Source organism: Protomyctophum bolini (genome assembly GCF_963924005.1).
Source record: "Protomyctophum bolini genome assembly, chromosome: 9".
NCBI lineage: Eukaryota > Metazoa > Chordata > Actinopteri > Myctophiformes > Myctophidae > Protomyctophum > Protomyctophum bolini.
Genome location: NC_137870.1, coordinates 38,910,554 through 38,928,371, shown reverse-complemented (window position 1 = coordinate 38,928,371; position 17,818 = coordinate 38,910,554). Strand labels below are relative to the sequence as shown.

The window sequence follows — 17,818 nt, the reverse complement described above, 5'->3', positions numbered from 1 at the left end:
TTGAAGCTGGCCTGTTCCTGATGTGTTGAGCATGTGGTGGCTGGTGGGATCGTTGCGCGAGGAAACACCTACACCTACAAGTCTTATACATCTGCATGGAGCCAGCAACTCTATATACATCTGACCTCATTGACACCAGATTAATACCCTAGTTTCACTCCTGCTTTTCAACTGTGCCGTATTGCTTCTCGCCCTCAGGGCGTCTTACTTGGTTTTTCACTAGTAAGAGGCCACACCTTCTGCTCTTTTTACAGTATTTATTGCACGAGTGCGATAGGTGTATTGATGAGGAGCCAGAGGAGGGGCGAGACTCAGGGTGGGCGGGGCGTGGTCTCGGGAGCCCGACGACCGCCGTTCTCTGCTCGGGAGCGGTCAGTATAGTCTCTGCTCCGACTCTGCCCCCCTCGGGGCTGTAGCGGACCCAGCTGGCCTTTTAAGGATGAAGTCTGAACTGATGATTTTGAAGTTGCTTTATTCATAGATCAACGTAGAACTGAGACAGAAACAAAATACAATGTATCAATGGTCATAAATCACTACAATATAATATAATAAACAGTTCAAATCTCAGGCATATACTTTTTCCATACATCACTAAAGTACATTACACAATACACGAACAGCATTCTGCATATATTCAACAATAATACCAATAACAGTGCAAGCAAATCAATACAATACCTTGTCCCCCTTTCCAGCTAGGTGCTATGTTGTGTGTGTGTGTGTGTGTGTGTGTGTGGTATCAATAGTTCCATGGTTAGTTGGCATTTGACCGTTCCTTTGGCCTTCCTTTCCTTAGCCATCCACATAACCAACCAACTTCAGCCACACCATTTGTGTGCTGTCTGTTCCAAGCCTTCTCTGTACTGAGGCAGCATTTCCTTGTTTTTAACCACAGTGCCACAGCTGAGCTGAGTCCCAATCATCTGATTCACATCAGCTGTGATCAGTTGTTGGCACACTTCCTGTTCCAATGCCTCACAACACTGAATATATACTAAACAATAAAGTATTACCTGTGGGTCCGTTACAGGGGCTCCTAGGAGAAGCAGATAGAGAATGGGAGCAATCGAGTTGAGCAGCCAGTGAACCTCCTGAACCTGCGTTGAACAAAACTTCATTCATGTATGTTACTTGTTATTCACCACTTGAACGTTTTTTCAGGACAATGTATGTGTGTCATGTTATGCTGTACACACTAGCATAACAGCAGATTAGAGTGTCCGCCCTGTGACTGGGAGGTCGGGGTTGCACTGCTGTGTTACAAATGAAAGTGTTCCTGTCGCTATACACTCCAGCGGTCACCATGTTACGTCGAGGCGTCCTACTGGGAGAGCTGTTGTTTCAGATGGGTGTGGGGGAGCAGTGCAGGTACGGTACGCAGAATCCCAGGGTGCTGCACCCCACCTACACCCCTACAGATGCGGTGCATTTGTCTCTGTCTCCCCCTTAGAGTATATACTCTAAGGTCTCCCCTCAACATCTGTCCAAACAGCTGCATCTCCTTTAGGTCCTTTCTGTTCTGTTTTGGTTTGAGGCATGTTGTTACTGAAGGTCGTTGCAGAACAAGTATAAGACTGTGGTTGTACTGGTCAGTTCCCAGTGACCAACAAGAAGACTGTGGTTCTACTGGTCAGCTCCCAAGTGTGCTGAATCAAATTACGAATTACATTACCATGTTGTCAGTCAGTCAGTCAGTCAGTCAGTCAGTCAGCCAGCCTGCCTGCCTGCCTGCCTGCCTCTTCACTAAACACACACATTTTCAGAGGAAGTTAAACAACTCTGTTAGGTTCAGCTTGGCTTTAGAGCCCCTCTGGCACACAACTAACTGCTCTGGGCAGCCAAATGCTTCAAAACACACACGCACATACGTACCGACACGCACGCACACACATTCACAGGAGGTAATAATGATTGTGTACATTAGTTAGGTCAATCTAAGAACAAACAGTACATTTCTTTCCCAGAGAAAGTCTGTGCTTAACACCAAAAACACTATGGAAACAAGTTTATTCTATTATTGAATAAGTGTATAGGTCTATATATACTATATTATGTATACTAATAATAATAATGCTAATATATATTCTGTATGTGCATCATATGCAGCCAGGTTTTATTGTGTGGTTTGTATAGCAATTGCTGTGTGTACACTGTACAGGTACATAAGAGTATGAAACATATTTTGTACTGGTTCCTCATGACATTTTGCAGCATCAATAATAATAATAGTAAACAATGAAATAATTAATAAGGTACTGGTAGGTCTAGGTCAGTTTCCAGGAATTCTAGGAATTTCTTTCGAAACGTTTTGGAAATATCCAGACATTTTGGGACATTCTGAAAACAGGGACCAGCTGCAGGGTTAAATTAATAACGTGATTAAGTGTGGGAGTGAGTTCAGTGTAATGTTGAACTTGGTGTGCTGCTACCGTTCACCTCTCTCTCCTCTCACTGCCTGGCCCTCTGCCAGCTGACTGCGGACCCCCCCCCCCCTTCCCCGGGCCCTGACCCAGCCGTGTCTCCCCCACCCCGCGAGACAGAGCGAGGGAGCTGGAGGAAGGAGAGGAAAAGGCAGGGAGGAGAAGAAAAGGACCCGTCACAACGGGATATCTCCTTTCACCCTGCCGCTGAGAGATGGAGATTTAATTACACTATACACACACACACACACACACACACACACACACTGACACACACACACGCACACGCACGCACACACACGCACGGCACACGCACACACAGTCGTACGCGTGCCCGCGCACACTCACATGCACATGCACATGCACACGCACACACAGTCGCACACATGCCTGCGCACACACACGCGTGCACACGCGTGCACACACACACACACACACACACACACACACACACACACACACAGAACAAATAGCTGCTTGGGTTTCCGAACAGCAGTCCGTTCCCACATTTAATAACACACCTTCTGTTGAGTTCAACTTGTGTTGAGTTCAACCAGCAGACCCTCAACTCTCAACACAAACACACAGAGTATAATGAAAACCATCCTTCAGTTGGCAAAAAAATACATCCAAAATAGAGCAGAGGTTGGTGGCAGTGTTGAGTGTTGCCAGATGCGAGAGACATTTAAGCAACTATGAAAACAAGCACAAAAGAAGCAACTAACACATTATGAGCACTGGTTAAACAACATTAGGAAGCCAATATTTACAATCGAAAACAAGCCCCCCTATTCTTTGCACCGTATATCTCATGTAGACTACTAGATTATGTATCCATTCGACAAACTTTTCATTTGTATATTTCAATTGTACCCTATTTTCCCTAATAAGGTAAAAAACAACGGCAGTGGCTCAGGTAGAGTGACTGGATGGGAACTGCAAGGTTCCCAGTTCGAACCCGGGCTCCCCCAGAGTTAGTGTTGAAGTGTCCTTGAGCAAGATGGTTGTTGCCTTGCATGGTTTCCTCTGGCATCAGTGTGTGAATGGTTGAATGTAATGCACAATCTCTGTAAGGCACCTTGGATGAAGGCGCTATATAAATGCACCATTTAAGAACAACACATATTGGCCATTTTTACACTTGTGTACGCTATGTGATGTTAAGCTGGACATCTGACAATACATCAGATCCTCTTGAGTAGCTTGAGTGATGGCGCCTCCGGGCCACTATTGGAGATATCATATGCCACACAGTTGAAGTTAAGTTCCTATTTTGATAGGAGTGCTTTCTATCAACAAAATCACATGAACAGTATACTTCACATATAATGCATATGAAATGAATATTAAAAACCCTGCAGTGCACACTGTAAACATAGCCTACAAAAATGGCACTTGAATGTTCTTTTTTTTAAATTATTATTCACAAGCTGCATCCAACACAGTTTCTGGTTGATTGTGGGCATTTCTGAACCTTTTGTGTGGAAATTAGACAATGTTTTATTAGACATGTTTAAACCACTGTTTAACATTCGTCAATGGGGGAAAAAACATTTTTGGCATTTTTCAATAATGTTCCCCTACTTGGATTTCTTAGGACTTTTGATATGTTATTAGTGACATATTTATGAAACAAAAAAAAGTTGAAAGCGTTTGTGTTGCAATTTGTTTGAGGTTAGACCCTAGATTGCCTGTACTATAAGGGCCGATACCGATACAGTATCGGGACATCTCTAATGAGGATCATGATGACTGATGAAGACTAGGTGCCAACTAAGGTCGCTATTAAAAATGGGCCTGTTATAAGTCAGGTTTACAAAAACCCCATCCAAACATCACAAACGTGTGAAAAATGTGCTCTGAATGTGCACTTTGAAAAAGTGCTTTGAAGAGCAAACTTTTTCTAGTTTGCTCCGCAATGAGAGACATGTAGATCCTGTGGTCTGGTAGGACACCGACTGGTTGGAAAGGGGTACTGCATGAAGCCTCCCCTCACAGTAAGCCAACACATGCTACAGTACTCACTATGCAGAATGTCCTATTGAAAAAAATTCAAATGTATAAAAAAATATATAATGTAATAGGTGACTAGTAACTAAAGTTGTCAAATAAATGTAGTGGAGTAAAAGTACAATATAGTTGCCTCTGAAATGTAGAAGAATTATTTAAAGAATTATTGAAAACTTGACATACTCAAGTAAAGTACAAATACCTCAAAATTGTACTTAAGTAAAAGTACTTAACACCTTCAGTGCCCGGGGGTCGGGGGTCAGGGGTCAAGGTCATGCCCATCTATTTGTCATATCATACAGTTTTGAGCCTCGTGCACATGGCATATATCAAAATGTACATCAAGATGTCGGCTATCTAAAAATAACTGAGTGGATAGGATGTTCTGGTATGTAGTTGTGATCAATTCAGCTTGTTTTTTGTTTTCACAAAATACAGTTACAGTCAATAAAAGAAAAAAAAAGTGAAACAAAGTGCGATAATTCTTTCTCTGGTAGGCCCACATACTGTAGCCATGGCATATCTCAAATGAAAGGTAAAGTGAAATGAAAGTCTAGTTTAGTTTACAAAATAAACCAAGCATCTCAGATGTGCCCTTATGAAATGATTATCATTTGAAAGGAGTATAGTTTCTCAACATACTACAGAATTGTAGGTGAGAGGGGCAGTGATTTGGCCAGTCACTGCTCGACCCGCCAACTGGAGAGTGCAGTGATTGAGGGTTGAAACACTCTTAAGAAGGTTGGAGACCACTTGATGACCTCTCTTCCAGGCAAAGGATTCACCCATTAGAAATGTATTATAATTGCATCTTTGATGTATTTACAATATGCAGAAAAAATCTGAATCTGAATTATTTTGGTTGTTGGACTGAGTGGCTGAGTATGGGCTGATTTTATTTTTTAACAGTTTATTTGATGCATGTCAACTTTGAAGTCCTAACAGAATATGGTGCAATTTTTATATTTGGTCTCACACATCATTGGAAATTGACCGTCTGCCGTGTCAGCCCATTTGTCCTGGGAATCTATTAATGAAAGATACGGGGCTCGAAAGTGCGACTGTCATATTATGATCCCGAAATGTAATCCACGTGACCTGAAAATAGAATTGGAAGCACTTGTGCGATTGCACATAATTGGTGTATATAGCATCTTATACTATATTACTTGCTGATCAGAGTAGAGTCCTTCATCTGGAAAGACTTGTTTTTGGACATCGATTATTCCAGCTAAATGTCAATATATTTTAGCACTATTGTTGTGTTTAACATATTTTCCAGTATAACGTTATGATAGTCAGTTTCAGAATATATCGACACTCTGCAGGGATGTCCAGTCACAGTTGACCAGTTCCAAGTCCATTTTTGAATTGTACAGTCAGTGACTTGTGCGTCAATGATGCTTTCAGTGTGTCAGGGATTTTGGTCACCAAACTAATTAGTCCATATTCATATTTCTTGCTCTCCCTCGTGCTCTGGGGCGTAAACATAAGCACCGTCATCCTGTTCGTATTTGACAACCACTGTGTCCCACTCACCGGTGTGCGGTCCCGCTGTACTCGCCTGGATGTAAGCCTGGTGCAAGACAAACAACAGAAAATGGAGTTAATCATAATAATAATGGATTGTATTTATAATAATGCACTTAAGCACTTTACATTTGTGTAAATCTCAAAGTGCTACAATAAGCACATTTGCATAAAAAAACATCACAACTATAAAAGCTCTAAGATACAGAAACAAAGCATTTAAAAACGTGGGGCAAAAGGAAAAACCAGTGTAGCTAAAAATAAAAAATAAAGCTTTGTAAAAAAGACTAGAATTTCGCCGCCCTTTGGGTGGCGAATCCTAGTTACGGTGCCACGCAATGGGCAGAAGGATTTGACAGCCTCCACTTCATGTTTCAGCTGTGTTTTTAAACCCAGTATTGTGCACTTCACATGTTGTAACGGATAGCTACACATCGTAGACACATGCACACCCAGGGTAAATAGTATGTGTACTGGATGGCCACACATCGTAGACACACGCACACCCAGGGTAAATTGTATGTGTACTGTACTGAGTCATAATCCCCCCCGCCTCATAGTCTCCGACTGTCCGACCCAGCGGAGAGAAAAATAAAGGGTTGGATAAAGTGTTTGTTCAGTAAAGACGTGCTGGTCTTATTATTATTATTAGTGTTAGTATTATTATTGTTGTTGTTGTTTTATTGTTTTATTGTTAACCTGAACCTGAAGTTTACAATTGTAATATCAGATAGGTCTTTAGTCCTCTCTGAAAAGAATCACAAGGTTCTCGGATCGACCGTAGACTCCCCCAGAGTTGGTGTCGAAGTGGCAAGACTCTTAATTATGTCATTTGTGTCAGTGAAAAAAGGTAGTTGACGAAACCAACAACCCTAGTGCTGCAGCCTCACCCTCTCTAGCAGCTGCAGCTTCTCGTGGTTGAGCAGATTGCTGTGTCTCAGCTGCTCCACAGTGTTCTCCAGACCCAGCAGCTTCTCCAGGTGACGTCGGTGCCGCTGCTGTAACACCTTCACCTTCTTCTGCAGCTCGGCTGCGATGGCCTCCAGCTGCTCTTTGCTCAGACTGTTCTTGTGGTAGCTGTGCGGGAAGGAAGAACATACTGTGACGTTGCTTTTGGGGGGCAGAAACCCCCTAACTCTATTATATTCTAAAAAGAAAAACGTAAATTAACGGCCTACTTGATTATACCACAGCGTCACACAAGTGTCAGATCAGCAGCAGATTTTCTAGCTCGAAACTCGAGCATGTAGATGCGCTTAGTACTTTTGCATTTGAATCCTGAAAAGTCACAGTTTTGGACATAGGTTTCCACCCGACAGAGATGATACTGTATATCACTCCATGAAACATAGTTGGTCACAGCAATGCAACATGTATCAACAAATGTTACGAGTTGATGCATCAGTTTAGCTCTAACCACTAAAACCTACAGTATATACCTCGTTGACTCAGGTCTCCCAGGGGTCTGTCATTTGGCCCCCTCCTTTTTTCCCTCTATACAACAAACATCAAACTCAAAGTGTTGCAACGTGGTGTTACATTATGACAAAGCAAGCAATGCAATCCTTTTCAAATCAATAATATCATTATATTTTGTGTCACATTGTTGATTTCTTTAGTAAATGTGTAATAAGAGAGATAATGAATAGTGAGTCATGATTGTTTCGTGGCAGATTAGAACCTCCGGTGAGGTTAATTTCTCTATAATGACGACACACTGTTCATTATCCCTTACATGATAGTGAGTGGTATCACCAAGCCCCCAGAATGGCTGGCCAACATTGAAGCGCTCGGCCCTACTGGTCAGAGCTGGGACTGCAGGCGGGACCGTGCATTTAACATGAGTAAACCCCATGCAGCTGGGGTTTAACATTGAGCACTTCCACATTTTGGACACCAAATTTTGGTGTCCAAATCGAAAAAATGCGGAAGTAGACAGTTCTTCTGGGTGCTTCAAAACGCCACTGAGCAACTTCCATTGAAATTAATATCAGGGGGGCGGGGCAGTCCTCCACTCTCAATGCTTTATAACTCTATGGTTATCACCCTCACCAATGTTCCTCCAGTTGGTTTTCCTGCTGCTCAGTACTGCCCTCTACAGGGGTGTCCGGCTCTCCCTCCGTGTCCAGCGTCTCCATGGTGAGGACCAGTGCAGACGAGTGTTTGGACACTATGGGGACCGTGGACACAATGGGCGTGGAGCTCAGGGCAGACGACAGTACCGTCTCTGGGGAGATGGCGCAAGGCAGCGTGGACAGCGGCGCACAGTGTAAAAAAAGGTTGGGGATCGTCTCATAGTACGTCATGACCTGGACCTGGTCGTGGTCGCTGCAGGGTACAACGGACAGCTCCTCCATGTCCGGGGTGACGTTCTCCACACGCAAAGCGGTCTGAGTGTCCACGGCGTGGCCCGTCAGCGACTCGCTCACCACCAGTTCTCTTTGATGAGCTAGAATGGCAGCGGTGATCCCGCTCAGCAAGTCGTCTTCCTCGTCAGCAGCAGGACATTGTGATACAACAACCACCTCTGCGTTCTCTCCTCTGTCAAGACCAGTTGCATCCTCCACTGTTTGGAGTAAGGTATCCACCGATGTCGGCGGGTGCAGGTCAGTCCTCAGAACGTCAACGGTGTCCCTGATGTCATGTGGTTCCACAGTGCTGCTGCTGCCCAGCGGTGCAGTGACAGCCACTGGCTGTGTCCCATTGTCTGCCGCGGGTGTCCTTCCTTTAACGTTGCATCTGAGCCGCTTGGCTTTCTTCTGACCGTGATCTATGCTCTTCCGTTTCTAGAAATGAGGACAAACACACATAATAATATTGACTATGAAACAAGACTATATAGCCAAGACTAGTGGAAGCTGCCATGTTTAACATTGGAATTATTCATTTTAAACCAATTTTGAATTAATTTCATGTTTCATTCTCCTGTCTTACCGCAGGCAACTTGAACACTGTAGGTACAGCGTCATTCTCAAGGTAACGGATTCCCCAACGTACTTTGAAGCAAGACGGTGTAAAATGTTCGTGGCAAATGTACTGGTGTTGGGAGGGAGTCCAGTCTTCTCGACCCATGTTTTTCAGCCATTGTAGTAACCTGTCTGGCTCATGGAGAGGCAATCTACAACACAGACAGTGGAGATCACACACTTGGTTAGAGAGGTGATGACATCAAACAGGAAGAGGCAGAGTACACATGGAATCAAGATAAATACAATCATATGGCTTAGAGTTTATTGATGATGTTTAGGTATTATCATTTTAAAACCTAAGTTGCTGTGAGTGGACGATCCAATAAAGCAAAAACGGAAAAAAGAAAAACGAACCAGGTGTTCGACGGAGATATAAACATGTGATGATGATAAAAAGGTGCTCACACAAAAGAAACGATCCGGGCACTCAATGTTAAAATGAGGAGGACAGCCTTTATTAAATTAAAAAGGCAACTGCCAACATGTTGCATTCTTGCCCTGATGAAGACCGGTTAGGTTGAAACATGTTGGCAGTTGCCTTTTTAATTTAATAAAGGCTATCCTAATCCTCCTCATTTTAACCTTGAGTGACCGGATCGTTTATCTTTTCTTTAAAGCACTACACTTGTTTAAAAGAGGGTTCACCTTGTTCAATTCATCATAACATTTAGAGACGTACAAATATACACTTTTATATATAATAATTCTATAATAGCCAAAGAAAAGGAAATCATCATAAAGGTGGTAAAAAGGGAAAAGAAAACATACATTGAGATTTTAACGGGGGTCAGTTTCGAATTGCAGCCGTCCGTAGGTTCCCTTTGAGAGCGGTTTTGAAGGAGTCAAGGGATTTGCATGTCTTAATGACTGTTAGGGCGTTCCACATTTTGGTGGCATAGGAGCGAAAATAATGTAGTCCCTTGTTTGTGCCGAATCTGGGTTGCACATGGTTTGTTGAACTCCCTTTGGTGTTGTGTGGGTGTGGACTTCGTTGACATTAAGGAAGTATTTAGACAGGTAGCCTACAGTATGGGTATCTTGGTGGTGTTGTAGCGAATCTTGTGGACCAGACCCATTGCAAAGATGCTGTACTCTGTCGTCAACTCTAAGCCATTCCCAGCCTGAATGTCAAAGTGGGCAGGGGTGAGGTGGGTTCGGGGAGTGACGAGTGAGGCCGAGGTGAGTCAGTCAGAGCAGCAACACTCGACTGTTTGATTGATTGATTGAACATGGGCTATTAATTAAATTAATTAAACGGTTTGCAGGAGAAAAGAAGTGTGATAGAATAAACGTTGAAAAACACGTGCTGCTGCTGCTGTGAGTGCATGCTTACTTGTAGAAGCTTTTCCGGTTGTCATTGTTTGCTGAATCATTCTTACAGTGAGAAACACAACAATACTTGGGCATGTCGTCCTCAAGTCCTCATCACCTTGTCGTCGCTGTCCTCTCGTGGCGGCATAACAGACGCACCACGAACGAACGATGATCAACATTGTTGCCAGATTTAGCAGAAATTAAGCAGCCAGGTCTATGAAAACAACCCCAAAAGAAGCGATTACAGTTTAGCTATAGGTTTACGTACAGTAGGCCTATGTATAGACTAATCCAGATACATGGGCTAGAATCTTTTTGACTTGGAATATGTTTTGAAACATAACAAAACAATGTTTCTGAAGACAGATTGGAATTTGTACATTCATTATTTTATGGCAAGATACTTTTCAACCTCTTCATAGACTATAGAGATGGCTGAGTCTGAGAATATTGTCATGGCCATGCAGTGGCCTTGTGGGGTTGAAGGGCACTCCAGCCTGCATCAGATCTGAGCCACATCCAGATTGGAATCTGATTAGTTTAAATGAGTCATGGGACATGTTGGAGTCATTTAAACCAATTGGATTTCAATCCGTCTGCCAGTGTAAATGGGGCCTCAGTCTTTTAAGTACCTCCTCAGTTGTTACTATTGCCAGTTGACAACGGAACGCTGAGGAAGGCCTACTAGGCCGAAACACGTTCGCTTGATGCGTTTGTAAACCTTGTTTTTAGTTTTTGACTGCAGCCTATAGCTGGTTATTTAGTAGCTTCCAGAGCTCCCGGAGATTGTTTTTGTTTTCGTCTGCTTTATCATTGATAAAGTTACTTACTACGGATTTAGTCATGGTACTTACAATATGTTTCTTAGCTTGTTTCGTTGGGTTTTTAGAATGCCCAGTTGGGTTTGGAGATCACAGTCGAAGCGCATGGCTAGCTTGGACTTGCATTTAAGAAGTTCAGAGGATTCTTTGGGCTCTAGGCGGGCACGCACGCTACCTGCAACTATCGATATTTCAAAGTGACTTTACAGAAAAACAATCCCAAAGTAGCTTATAATAAGCAGACATGGCAACACTGATGATCAGCTGTTTGTCGGGTGACGCACACTATATGCGACTGCCGACTGTCACTCATTTCGATAACATTGGGTAATTTTTTGCCTTTCCGTACCAATTCGTAGGGATGGATTTAAGACTTAACAAATTAAGCTGACCGCAGTGCCTGCATGGTGCTATACTAGAAAGACCAGACTTTAGTCACAAACATCACCTCGGAACTGATCGGGAGAAAACAAGCGTTTCAGTGTCGCAGTGGTTCAGGACCATGGACAGCACCCCGTTCCACTTTACCCAGACAAAAGCAGTATGAGGCCTAATTCACATGTATCAAACACAACAACATTACATTCAAACTATTTATATAATTTAAGTGCTGCAGATAGTGTTGAAATATGGCGAAGTGGTTTAATGTCAAGGTCATAGTACATAGGACATCATAATGTTAGTGCAAAGACACACTTCTCCAACAGAATACATGGGCTGTTTGAGTTATACATCAAGCTACCAGTATAATGTACATCAAAACAGAAATAAATAATATGTAAAGCAGTTTCTAAAAATTACTTGACCAGACCATTTTAATATTCAATACTTATTTCCAAAAAATGTAACCCCCAAAATATATACGTAGGCTGACTACGTAAGCACATACACAATCGTGTTTACTGGTGCACTAGTGCTTGTCTTACAGCAAAGCTAGCAAGGGACAGTAGATAAATAATGTTGAGGGGTCCCCATATTATTAAAAAAATAAACTTTTTTTTAACTGAACGTCTGGAAAATGGAAAGTAAGGGTTTACATAGTAAAATAGAACAGCACACATCCTCCGATCTTGGTGCTGAGCCAAACTGTTAAACTAACAGAAATCATAAAGAAAAGCAAAGGCTCTCAACTCACTTTTGGGCGGGGGGCCCTGAGACATGGCCAAAGCATTTTCGGGGGTCCCAAGCTAGGGGGCAGTAGCTGCCAGATGAGTGGCACAATGACAGACAGGGTAGCAATGCCTTCCTCTATCTATGGGAAGGAGTGCAGCAGTGCAAAACGATATGTAGGCTAGCAGTTATAACTTATAAACTGTCTGAACACATTAAACATAATTTTTACTACCGTATTTCTTCTAAGAGACAAAAGGGAAGAAAGAACACAACTAGTTGTTGACTGGGTAGCTCCAGGTCAGTGGTTCTCAACCTTTTCTAGATCAGGGCCCACTTGAACATCAACTGCAAGTGTTTGCAGCCTACTCATCTGATCATTTAATGTTTTAAGTGGCCAGATCGGTGGCCGGTGTGCATTTTCAGAGCATGTTATGATCGATCGAGATCTGGCTTTGATCAATGGAACCAATAATATAGCCTACTTTAAGTTTATATTATTTATATTTATCACATTTCACACAGAGGGAAAAAGAAAGAAAAGAAACAAATAGATCCCTTTTATATACATTTTCTTTGCAATGTTAATATTATTTTAAATCGGTAATATTTAGGGGCCCAATTGCAAAATCCCCATGGCCCCAGCCCACTGGGTGAGAACCACTGGTTTAAATGATGTATAAGTATTAAACTACGCCACATTGTACTGTGAATTAATATAAACAGCGTTTTTGGGGTCTAGAGACAGAACAAGAGTGTGGCTGTGTCCGAAATCATATACTAACATACCATCTAGCATGGCAAATTAGGAGGGTACACTTTTTACTTGTAGAAAAGCTTAGTAGATACGGCAATTGTATGTGAAAACTAAATGCATTAATTTGGGAACTATTACAGCATGTAACAGTGTACACAACAAACCAGAATCCTCCGTCATAAGGTTACATTCTTAAACAGTCATTTGTTTAAACTGATGTTGTTGGAACGCTATGTGTGGCAACTCTGCTGTCACAAAGATGGGGCCTAGCATTCCATGTGGTCTCATTAGTACGTGCGATATCGTTGCTGTATGTCGGGCAGTTTTAAATGAATGCCCTACCAAGAGTGGCGCACAAAAACAGCCGATCTATGAGCTCACAACGGGTCATATTTTAAAGGTTTTAAAAATAATACTTAAAAGCATACAAACTATATTAGTATGTATTATGTGATTGCGGACACAACCCGTGTGTGCGAGCAGCGGGTGATGGGTTCAGGTCAGATGGGAGGTCGTCGGTGTCAGGTCACACCGCAGCACCCCGTCCCCTCCGTCTCCACATCGTTCCCATCTGCATTAGCGCGTGGGCGTGCGCCATGGGGCCGGCAGTCTGAGGAGGCTGAGAAAAGGAAGGAGGAGGTTGGGATGAGTTCACAGTTCACGCCGTCATGCCTTCAAAATTGAAAAACAACCGAAAGAAAACACACCGGCATGATGTGCAACTGCAAAATGTTTTCCCTTAGTACTGTGATAATGACGAATCACGTCATCTCAAGTCATGTCATGCTGTTCTTGTGGTAGCTGTGAGGAGAATATATTACAATGTGAAACATATTAGGAACATAAGAAGCAGCAATGCAACTTCCATCACCAAATACTGTGAAGCATCAGTTTAGGTTTAATTTGTCTGTGACAGTAGAGACAATGACTTGTTTGTTGCTGTGGTGTTTAGATTAAGATTTAACTGAAAGGTTTTTTTCTTCCCCCCCCCCCCCCCCCCTCTCCAACCCCACCCCACACACGCTCACCAATGTTCCTCCAGTTGGTTTTCCTGCTGCTCAGTACTGCCCTCTACAGGGGTGTCCGGCTCTCCCTCCGTGTCCAACGTCTCCAAGGTGAGGACCAGTGCAGACGAGTGTTTGGACACTATGGGGACCGTGGACACAATGGGCGTGGAGCTCAGGGCAGACGACAGTACCGTCTCTGGGGAGATGGCGCAATGTGGCATGGACAGCGGCGCACAGTGTAAAAAAAGGTTGGGGATCGTCTCATAGTACGTCATGACCTGGACCTGGTCGTGGTCGCTGCAGGGTACAACGGACGGCTCCTCCATGTCTGGGGTGACGTTCTCCACACGCAAAGTGGTCTGAGTGTCCACGGCATGGCCCGTCAGCGACTCGCTCACCACCAGTTCTCTTTGATGAGCTAGAATGGCAGCGGTGATCCCGCTCAGCAAGTCGTCTTCCTCTTCAGCAGCAGGACGTTGTGACACAACGACCACCTCTGCGTTCTCTCCTCTGTCAAGACCAGTTGCATCCTCCACTGTTTGGAGTAAGGTATCCACCGATGTCGGCGGGTGCAGGTCAGTCCTCAGAACGTCAACGGTGTCCCTGATGTCGTGTGGTTCCACAGTGCTGCTGCTGCCCAGCGGTGCAGTGACAGCCACTGGCTGTGTCCCATTGTCTGCCACGGGTGTCCTTCCTTTAACGTTGCATCTGAGCCGCTTGGCTTTCTTCCGACTTTGACTTATGCTCTTCCGTTTCTAGAAATGAGGACAAGCACACATCATATAGTGACTGTGATACAAGACTATATAGCCAAGCTGCCATGTTAATTTTAAACCAATTGAATTAATTTAGGGTTGAAATTTCACAACACAGTTCATGTTTCATTCTCCTGTCTTACCACAGGCGCCTTGAACACTGTAGGTACAGCTTCATTCTCAAGGTAGCAGATTCCCTCGTGTACTTTGAAGCAAGACGGTGTAAAATGTTCGTGGCAAATGTATTGGTCTTGGGAGGGAGTCCAGTCTTCTCGACCCATGTTTTTCAGCCATTGTTGTAGCCGGTCTGGCTCATGTAGAGGGAATCTACAACACAGACCGTGGAGATCACACGCTTGGTTAGAGGGGAAGACAATGACCATGAACATAGTTTTCAGCAAGTTTAAATAACTGAAATAATGACCAAGAGCATATCATTGATGTCCAGATAGAAGACACCACCAACTATTGAACACCCTTTACATCTGTGTGAACCAATGGAAAGTATTCAAAAGTGCTTCGGCAAAAAACGCCTAACTCCATTGGATCTTCAAACTATCTGCCAAACCAGCTAACTCATAAACCAGTCCTATTGAACAGCCTTTATGTCTGTGTGAAAAGTATTAAAAAGCACTTCGACAAAAACCTCCACTTGAGCTGTATTTCCTGAAATTTGTACATCTTGGAGTAAGGTGGTTTCTTCCAGACAGCAGAGATATTCACATTGTGTTCACAACATTCACTGTTAAATATTGGACTCTTGGCTGGTTGATAATACGAGATACAGCCAACAAATGGACAATACTGTGTGTGGCGATTTCATTGTGTTTCATGAAATGTCTGAGAGTCAATTTGCCCAGAGGCATGCAATTGTGTCTGCAATTTGCAACTAGCCCAAGAAAGTTTTCTTCCTGTTCTGTTTTTACTGCTCCTTGTATTGATGATCACTTGTGTAGTAAATGTATGTCTTGATATGTCTTGAATGACAGGACCACAATGGAAATATCTAAGCCCTCAGGGCTTTTTGGGTGTTTTTTGCAAACTGTTAATAAAGTATTCAATCAATCAATATATTTTGATGGGGCTGGTGGTCAAATCCTGTCTTGTTTGATGGGGGCTCTGCATTGCCCAGGGGCAGACAGATAGCAGTGGGCCCTAGAGGGTATGTATGCATGTCTAAAGTGACTGTGACAATTTGGCAAAGTGAGTTTAACATTGTTTAACCCATTCTGACCGGGCACCCATTTTGGTGTTGGCATCATGTTATGCTTTAGCTATTGAAAAATAGCAGATCTACAAGCTCATATCGCGCCACCGAGTGGCGCGATACGAGCTTGTAGGTCTGCTATTTTTGAAAAATTCGAAGAACGACTGACATTTTTAGAATCTGATCTCAGGTCAGAATGGGTTAATCAGACCAGTGTGTGTCCCGTGGAAACCTCGTATGAATCTGATCTCAGGTCAGAATGGGTTAATGCAAGCAGATTTTCTGTTTGAATGTAGTGGCTGTCAAGGCCAGAAAGTATTATTTTTTACTTGTGGACGTTCCCGCGTAACTTCCAGGTATGATGATGTTGTCAGACGTAGGGATGCAAATTATCGATTCATAGTTAATTGATACGTTTTGGTAAGCTTATCGATCGATTAACCGGCGGTTAGTTGATAAGCGGCATTTTTTGTAATAAAAAAAAATCTGAATCATAATTTCTGATACACAGAAATAACACAAACGGCATATTATATTCCTTAATCAAATATTTATTTGACTATTGACGATACTGGGCCAGGCAATGGCGTCTTTGCGTTGGTGCAGAAAGCATTACATTCACAGAAAACGAGAGAGAGAGAGAGAGAGAGAGAGAGACACACACACAAAGAGTGAGAGAGGAAGAGTGACATTTCATTCCCACTTTCCCAGGTGAATTTTGTAACAATTTGACAACTTTAATATGCTTATTTAGTTATTTTGAAAAACAGCTCAGGCTTTCATGCCATTGACTGAGCAATGTGGTGCTTGGTCCCTCATCTCTACCCCAAAACAGTTGATTGGCTATTATTTACTCATTGTCCACATTTCAACCAATCCGATAACGCCAAGGTGCACTGAGCAGAGAATGGTTGGCACTGGCATCATCATCAAGAGTGTGTGCATTGCATCACTTTATTCAACTAGTTGAACCACCAAGTACACCACAAGTAGCCTACAATGGTAACACAATATTTGTCAAGCTTTGTTGTGAGCTTGTCGATCACACACACACACACAAAATCGGCTTCCCGATTTTTTGCCTATGCATGGGTGAAAGCAGTTACCAAGGGCATTGAGGCTTAGACCAAGTGGTCTGCCTTTTTAATCCACTGGCGGATAAAGAATGACTAATAGGCCTACCGTGTCAACACACAACCTGGCATATTGAACAGCTACATCTACATGAAACCTTATATCCAATGATTCAACAAACTTTAAAGCTATAGGTTAATTACCCTTTTGGGACATTATGTGTGATATTGTTGAGTGCTATAATAACATTATTGCATCTGAGATAAACGGAGCAGAAGTAAGTAAAAGTATTGACAATATCGCCGTAAAGTAAAAACATATAAATACTATTAAATTGGCCTACAATACTTGAGTAAATGTGCTTGGTTAGTGTTACATTGCATCAAAACGTAGTGTGTTTCTGACTGCGTGGATCAACACACGTGTCACTGTGTTTGTGTGTGTGTGTGTGTGTGTGTGTGTGCGTGCGTGCGTGCGTGTGTCCATACTTACTGGTAGAAGCTTTTCCTCTCGTCATCGTCGTTGTTTGTCGAGTCATTCTTACAGTGAGACACACAACAATACTTCATCGTCCTGTTGTCACCTTCCTGTCTTTCTACTCATCTACTGTACTCTCGTCTCCTCTCCGAGGTGGAAAGCCTGGTTAAGCGTCTCCAGGCAGCAGGTGGGCGCAGACCTTAATATAATCTAGGCGCAGACAGCTTTGCGTGTGTTTGTCGTGTGACGCAAACTATACGCGTGACCGTCACGTTTATTGAAAACGTATGGTGCTATTTTTGCCTTGTTTTTACCTGACACGTTCATTCATCACATGAAAAGTAGGGGTATAGGCCTACTCATG

General features: G+C 43.0%; 2 protein-coding genes across 3 annotated transcripts; both read right to left on the bottom strand.

The window, feature by feature from the left end:
• Positions 1 to 5,308: 5,308 nt before the first annotated feature.
• LOC308321392 (THAP domain-containing protein 5-like) lies at positions 5,309 to 10,382 on the bottom strand. The gene is made up of 5 exons (XM_080772254.1): positions 10,266 to 10,382; positions 8,898 to 9,081; positions 8,016 to 8,749; positions 6,854 to 7,040; positions 5,309 to 6,009 (listed from the first exon to the last, which is right to left on the bottom strand). Exons 1-5 carry the CDS (start codon positions 10,337 to 10,339, stop codon positions 5,884 to 5,886), a joined length of 1,305 nt encoding a protein of 434 aa, XP_080628380.1. The 5' UTR covers positions 10,340 to 10,382; the 3' UTR covers positions 5,309 to 5,883.
• Positions 10,383 to 11,729: 1,347 nt separating this feature from the next.
• LOC308321955 (uncharacterized protein) lies at positions 11,730 to 17,664 on the bottom strand. 2 transcript variants are annotated; one of them, XM_080773089.1, is made up of 4 exons: positions 17,470 to 17,664; positions 14,840 to 15,023; positions 13,957 to 14,696; positions 11,730 to 13,544 (listed from the first exon to the last, which is right to left on the bottom strand). In XM_080773089.1, the coding sequence occupies exons 1-3, from the start codon at positions 17,544 to 17,546 to the stop codon at positions 13,959 to 13,961; spliced, it is 999 nt and encodes a 332-aa protein (XP_080629215.1). In that variant the 5' UTR covers positions 17,547 to 17,664; the 3' UTR covers positions 11,730 to 13,544; positions 13,957 to 13,958. The 2 variants fall into 2 exon arrangements, with proteins under 2 accessions (XP_080629215.1, XP_080629214.1); XM_080773088.1 differs by having other exon boundaries at positions 11,730 to 13,553; positions 13,963 to 14,696.
• Positions 17,665 to 17,818: the final 154 nt, after the last annotated feature.